This window comes from Chrysochloris asiatica, unplaced genomic scaffold (genome assembly GCF_000296735.1).
Source record: "Chrysochloris asiatica unplaced genomic scaffold, ChrAsi1.0 scaffold00059, whole genome shotgun sequence".
Classification (NCBI taxonomy): domain Eukaryota; kingdom Metazoa; phylum Chordata; class Mammalia; order Afrosoricida; family Chrysochloridae; genus Chrysochloris; species Chrysochloris asiatica.
Window position 1 is genome coordinate 5,186,577 of NW_006408577.1, and position 7,398 is coordinate 5,193,974.

The 7,398-nt window shown below is 44.1% G+C and overlaps 1 protein-coding gene across 2 annotated transcripts in view; it reads right to left on the reverse strand.

Annotated features, from left to right (window-relative positions):
* The window catches only part of NCKAP1 (NCK-associated protein 1), a 112,638-nt gene extending 108,212 nt beyond the window's left edge, over window positions 1-4,426 (reverse strand). For both annotated transcript variants that reach the window (XM_006864027.1, XM_006864028.1), the window contains exon 1: window positions 3,586-4,426. In XM_006864027.1, the coding sequence (XP_006864089.1) occupies window positions 3,586-3,693 (108 nt within the window). In that variant the 5' untranslated portion in view covers window positions 3,694-4,426. The remainder of the gene's footprint in view (window positions 1-3,585) is intronic.
* Between the last annotated feature and the right edge of the window lie 2,972 nt (window positions 4,427-7,398).

The window sequence follows — 7,398 nt, forward strand, 5'->3', positions numbered from 1 at the left end:
ATATGTACTTAGTACAGAAGTTGCCACAATCCAATCTTTGGAACATGCTTCTGTTCTTGACTGATTCACAAAATCAATGCTTTATATGGAGAGAGACAGTACAGCCAAGACTCAATCTGGGTCTCTTCCATTTACCCTGGACTGCTCTCTTCAAATACCACCCCCCACACACAACCTGACTAAATAAACAAATACCAGCTAAAGGCCTTCAATTTTATACTGCTGATGCGATTAATTTTTTCCTCAAGAAATATTTATCCAAAAGCATGCGGAAGGATTATTGGGAGAAAAGAACAGAATTTAGTGTCTTTTTTACATTTAATTTTACCCCATTTATAAAAAAGGAAAAGTGGAGTTCCGAGAAGTCTAATCATCTGCCTGGCATTACAGAGTTCTCCGTGCTACAATGAAGCTTGAAACGCAGGTCTCCTAACTTCTAGCTCACTGCTCTTAATTCCACCACCACACTGCCTGCCATGCTGAAGTAAATAAAAGATGTAAAAGTCTGAAAGATGTTGGAAATCACTATAAATGAATATATTATTAAGTCTGGAAAAGGGGAAGACATAAATAAGAACTTTTAGGAATAAATAAATTTAAATGTAAAACTACGTAAACCACATTTACAACTTTCCCGTTATCCCCCTTTAAGTATTATGTCCCTTATCAGACAAGTTCCTTAAAGTTCCCATAATTTACACATACTAAGATCTCAAAGTTTTTGACTGGTGATTCCCTTTAAACTTTTTTTTCAGTAACCTTGTTAGATTTACTTAATGAACACTGATTGATTAACTGGAGCAGTGAGTTAAATTTAAATGTTAAGCTGCTAACCAAAGGTCACACTCACCAGCCTCTTGGAGGAGGAAAGATGTTTCCATAAAACAGCTTTGGAAACTCTAGGAGCCAGTTCTAATCTGTCCTATAGGTTGGAACTCCATGCCAGTGAGTTAGGTTTTAGGTTTTACAGTAGTAACTCACTAAAATGGTATTATACTGAAGTTAGTAATTTTCATTGCATAAACTCTGGTGTGGCACGCTGGGATAAAGCACTGGACTGCAAGGTCAGTTTGAACCACAAGGTCATCAGCGGCTCCTTGGAAACCCTATTCACTAAAATATTTCCAGAGTAATCTTCCAATTGGAAAAGATTAGTGAAATCTGATAGGCAATCTAATGCATGTATGCATTAATAAAAGTATGATAACTGATTGGCAAACATGTATTATAAGGTGGCAGAGCTTTTTGATGATTATAAATCTTCAGACTGAAAAGATTATGTGGTTTATAATGGCATTAAAACAAGAACCTTATAAACACATGGTGAACAGATCTTACTGTTTTTGACAAGATTTTTGAAATGTTTTGATCCCTAGCCAGCTGGAAAGACTGGCTAGTCTTACAGACAACTCTAAAGGTATAAAGATCCAAAATCTATTTAACGCATTTGTATGCAGTTACACAAAGAGAGCAAACCAAGAGCAGCTATTATTAAAACTGGGGCAAGGTATGTATGTGTGTATGTGTATGTGTGTGTGTGTAAATAATACATGCATTCAACAAAGCCTTAAAGAAGGTCTTACGTACCACTGTCACTGAGTAAGGCCCTAAATACTTTATCTATGGATGAATAGCACTGTCTTTACCCAGAGAGAATGCACATCAGATAAGGTACATAAAACATTTCCCAATAAGCTAAAAATATGTTAAATGCTGAAATATAACATCTTAAGAAAACGTGGATATAATAATGATCATATCCAACTTATTTTAAATTTTGCTAGTTCAAGAGTCTGAAGTTTTTCAAAACAGGAAGTAAGAGAAAAGTGTTTTTTGAGAAGATAGTGAAATGTCATGTTTACAGCCTTAAAATTTAGTTTAATCTTGAGTTTACAGAAGTAAATGTGAAATCTGTTCGCATTTATTATGTAAAAAAAAATTTTTTTAAGCTTTTTGTCTAAATACCCAAATCACTTTTGATGTTACTTTCACTTCCTGTTCTGCAAACCATAACCATAACCATTTCCTCTAACCACAATACCACAGGTCTAGTAACTTTTTAGAAATTCTGAATTGCTAATTGTTTCAACAAAGCTGATATCAGTGCCAATCTCCAAGTTTACTAAAAAGCATAATTTTACAAAGCATTCAGCTAAGTACAACCTACAAGTAAGACTACACTGAAATGTATATCCAAGGCACCTTAATAAATGCAAAGAAGTTCTTTAAAATGACACTGAACTCCGGACACAAAATATAACAAACTGCATAAGGCATGTTGCAGTTACTCTCCAGATCCTTGCATCCATGTGAAGAACCGGAGAAGCATAGCTATTCTTTACCCAAAATTTATTATTATAGTCCCTTTAGAAGTATGGTGTCAACGTCAAATTTTATCTGTGAACCCCACAGTATGGAGTTTTAAAAATATAATCTTTCTCCAGCAGCCCTAAATTTCAAACACTAAAAAATAATCCTATTCCTATGATTAAATACAAGGAAACATTCATAATATATTAAAAGGCCAACAAAAATAACCATGAAGATTAGGACATCAAATACACATTGGAAACTCAAAGGATCTAAGAAGTAAACAAAATCTCTCTTTAATTTTCGCTTGATCAAATTCATTAACATTTAACAACCCCTTTCTTAAAAGGAAAAGGATTGTTTTCTCCTAAGATAAATAAATGCAACATTTGTTCGACCTTTACATCTATTTTTCTTAACTACAATTTAGCTGAAGACATTTAAAGACTTCCAATGAGTCCATTTGATACTCCAAGTGGCAGAATATGTTATAAATCTGCAGTAATCACAACACTTCGTTTTATTTTGAATAAAGAGGAAAGTTTAGGAAACGCTGTTTTAGTATTATCAGACAGGGTTGGGAAAACTAACATGAGGAGGAGTAAAGTGGGAACAGAGAGAAGGTTGTTATTCCTGTTCTCGTGACTCAGACGAGAAGTGTTTCAGAAGAAAATTGGTTCCACCCTCACTTCCCCCTCCTCTCCACCTTCAAACAACCGAAATTATCCCAAATCGTCAACACCTTCTCAAATGAGTTTTATTTAGCAATCTAGAATAAAGTGGAGAAGTGAAAGGGATGCAGGGCTCATGCAAATTAGCCATTCCTTTCCCACATTCCCATACACCCAAAATTTGAGAGATGGAGTGTAATCCTTGTTTACAGCTACCATCTCCGCCAGGTTCCTACTGTTTAGCTTTGGAACACCCAAGTTTTCCTACAGCCCTAGAAGCCTCCTTTTCCTGAAGACCCTGTTCTGCAGGAAGGGCGCCAAGGAGGGGACAGCGGCTCCCCCACTACACGCCGGCGCCCGATCGGCCTCTGGGAACCGGGAAATGGCTTCAGTCTCCGTTCGGCCCGCGAGCCACTGGGGGAGGCGCCCGGGACTCCGCATTAGGCCGCGGCGCATCCCTGCGACTCGGGGTCGGGCCTGATGCCGAGATGCAGTGATTTCTGCCTTCGGCGCCGCCCCGCACCCTCGGGGCCTCCCCTACCCTCCATACCTCCGCGGCCCTCGGCCCGCCACCCCCGCCTCGGCCTTGCCGGCCCGTGCGCACCTTCTTGATGTTGTAGAGGCGGGTGAGCATGCCGACGCCGCGGTCGTTGAGGATGGTGAGCTTCTCCGCCAGCTTCTGCTGACTGGGTTGCAGCACCGAGCGCGACATAGTGGTGCCTCCGCCGCCGCCGGCCGCCTCGCGCCCAGACACCGGCCCGCGGCGCCCGCGGCCTCCGCAGCAGCCTCTCTCGGGCCTCCTCCCCTCCCGCCCGCGACCTCCGCCTCAGGGAAGCGCGTCCATGGCCCTCGCACCCCAATCCCGCGCCGGTGACACAGCGAGCTGTGGCGGACGCTTCGGGGGCCCCTTTCCCCGCAGCAGCCCGCTCCCCGCAGTCTCCTGTCTTCCGCCCGCCGCCCTTCCGTCCACACTCCCGGCGCTTTCCGTCCCAACCCCCACCGAGCCGTCTTCCCCGGCTCCTCCACTAGGTGTGGCGGCGGCAGCGGCGTCTCCGGCGGCTGAGAACGAGGCAGCTTCCCGCAGCCCCGAACGAGCGCTCGGTCACCTGATCTGCCGCACCGGCGCCCACGCGAGGCCGGACGGGGAACTGCGCCTGGCAGGACCTCGCCTACCCCTCCCGGTCCCAATCTGGCCCCAGTCCTGTCTGCGCCTATTCCTGAGAAGTGAGTCCTAAGTGGAGTCCTTGTTTCTCCTGGCGTCCCACCTAGTCCGACACCCCTAGCCTTCAAGTTCCTAAAGTGGCAACAAAGTTGCCTTTCTGCGCCACCTCCCGAGAGAAGCCAGCAGGAATTGGGGGAGGGGGTGTTTTTCTGGCGAGTTTCTCCTGAGAGTGGGCTGGTGGCTCCAAGCGCCTTTCCTCCCACTGCTTGACAGACGCACGCCGAAGAACACAGCAGATGCTGTGCTCCTCCAGGCGGCATCGCCTCTCCCACCCTCAACCCATCCTAACTCACCCCCACCCCAGCCCCAAGCCACTTTATGCGGGTGAAGATCGGAAGTTAGGGCAACTCCAGTTCCTGAGATAAACAGTCTGCAATTTGCCCACGGAAAGTATCCATCCAGAGCAGAGGCTAATAGGGAAGGCCTGTCACGTGGGTGGTACCGAATAAATGAATGACTGAAGGAATGATCTTGTTTTTTCTGGCCTCCACCCTGAATCCCACCCCTTTTTAGAGACATTTCACTTTCCCATCTCGTTTTTTGTTTTTTTTCTGGTCAGTTTCTTAGCCACAACCCAAGGGTACTCCCTGTGATCAAATGCTGTTATATTAAATATTATTCCAAAAGTGAACAAATCAAGAATTTACATCATTGTCTGGAATAAGGATTCCAGTCAAGAGACCTATTGTTGGTAAATGCCATCGAATGGATTCAGACCCATGTTGTTGTCATAGTGGTTTCCGAGGCTGTAAATCTTTAACAGAGCAGAAAGCCCCATCTTTCTCCCGCAAAACAGCTGGTAGTTTGTGGGTCGCAGCCCAATTCGTAATCACTACGCTACCAGAGCTCCTTGATTCAGACCCAAAGCTACCCTATATAGGGTTCCCAAGGAGTAGGTGGTGTGTTTGAACCGCCAACCTTGCAGTTAGCAGTCCAGTGCTTATCCTATAGCGCCAAACCAGAACTCAACGAGAAATGTAGCTGCTTTGATAGGTTTGGCCTTAACGTTCTTCCGTTATTAATCTTTATATTTTATCGTTTATATTATAATCATTAAGTTAATGGCAGAATATTCTGGCAATTTCAGTAAAAGGTGTGGTTCACTAGGTTCTGACTCATAGCAGCAACTCTGTGAACTATAGAGCAGACACTGCCTGGTCCTGCCCTATCCCCAAAATCATGATCACATTATCACAACCACTGTGCCAATGCATCTCCTTAAAGGTTCTTTCTCTTTTTCAATGACCCTCAACCAAGCACGATGTCCTTCAGACCCTCCTAAAGACATGTTTAAAGTGCATGAGAAGTCTCTACATCCTCACTTCTAAGTACTCTGTATTTTTACCAAGTCAGACTTGTTCATTTTTTTTCTGGCAATCCACCTTAGCATAGTAGTTAAGAATAGGGCTGTGAACCTCAAGGTCATGAGTTCAAAACTACCAGCTGTTCCACAAGAGAAAGATGACGCTTTCTGCTCCCATGGGTTGTTGTTGTTGTTAAGTGCTGTCGAGTCGGGTCCGACCCATAGCGACCCAGTACAGGGTTTCCAAGGGTGTAAATCTTTAAGAGAGGAAAATCCCCATAATCAGCACAAAGTTGATTTCTATCAGGTGGATTCAGATGCCTCCACCCCACAACCTTCTTTACCTTGTTCTGACACCAACTATCCCTCCCATTGCACTCTTCTCAGCTGGGTTCAATAATCCACTGCAACAGCCACAGAGAACTCACAGACAATTCTTGTGATTATGGGGTTTATTAGAGAAGCTGATGGTGATGATGGTGGTGTACCATGGAGACAGTTCCTACTTCTAGTGACACTATAAAGGGTTTCCAAAGATGTAAATCTTTATGGGAGCAGAAAGCCTCATCTTTCTCCTGTGGAGTGGCTGGTAGTTTCAAACTGCTGACCTTGCAGTTAGCAGTCCAACTCATAACCCAGTACACTACAGGGTACAACTCAGTAAAAGAAACCATATTAGCTAATACCATAATCCAAAGGCATTAATTCTTTTTCATCTTCCTTATTCAGTGTCCGGTTTTGCATGCATAGGAGGTGATTGAAAATACCATGAGATGGGTAGTGGGAACCCTACCCTAGTCCTTAAAGTGAAATCTTGTTGTTGTTTTTTTAACACTTTAAAAAGGCCTTTGAAGCAGGGCTTGATGGCGGCTAGGGTGGAGGTACAATGAAGGTCGCCGTCAGCCATACCACAGAATACCAGGCAAAGCAGATCCAGGGCAGAGCTCCAAAACTTAGAACCATACAGCTAGAAATATTTTTAAAAGTTTGAAGGTTTATAGCTGGTAGAACTTGAAGCTGAAGTAAGAAATTACATACTTTTGAATATGCTGGGCTCGGAGGCCCAGAGCCGACATCTTGAGCAAGACCAAAGAGCAAGACCAAGTGGGTGGAGCAAAAATACCACAGAAAAAACGCCACAGGAACCTTGGAGCAATATACTTTGTTGGTTTTGCTTTGTTCTGATTATTATTATTTTTTTTTTTTTTAATCTGGTCATTGCCCCCCCCCCCATATTTGCACGCCTCCATTCTGGTGACTAGGGGGGGAGCCTGAGCAAGTGGATACCTCCCACCCTCACTACGATGGGTACTTCTGCTACGCATGAGCACAGGTACTCAGCCCAAGAGCAGGCCGTTAATGTGGTTTTTTTTAATATGGGAAAGACCCGGACAGGGCTGGAGAGAGGGAAAGAGAGCTTAAAAATAAAACAAGCTGAACACCCACACTTGCAGATAATACCCACTTGACCTGGCTTCAATGACTGGATGATCAGAGATCAACCAGAAGAAGAAAGAAGAGGAAAAAAAGAGTAATCTGATACAATTTGATGAACCTGACCTACACCTATGGATGCAGTAGCTCAAAAGAGGGAGCAAATCTTTACAGCAAGGATCATTCCCACCCCATCCATACACAGAGTAGACAGGGATGGGCAATTTGGACATTGGCTACCCAAAATTGGGTGGGGGAGCTACAAAGGCAAGAAGTGACTGGCTTACAAGCTTTCAAGAGGGAACCTAGAGCCAGGGGGTCTGGAGGAAGGCAGACTCTCCAGTGAGTAGTATCCAATCTGTCTAGGCGGAGCTGATGAAATGAAATGCAGATGGGTCTCTTGTGATACAATAGTGAATAACTGTTATCAGGACTGATTGTGAGGGTTGGAAATGTAA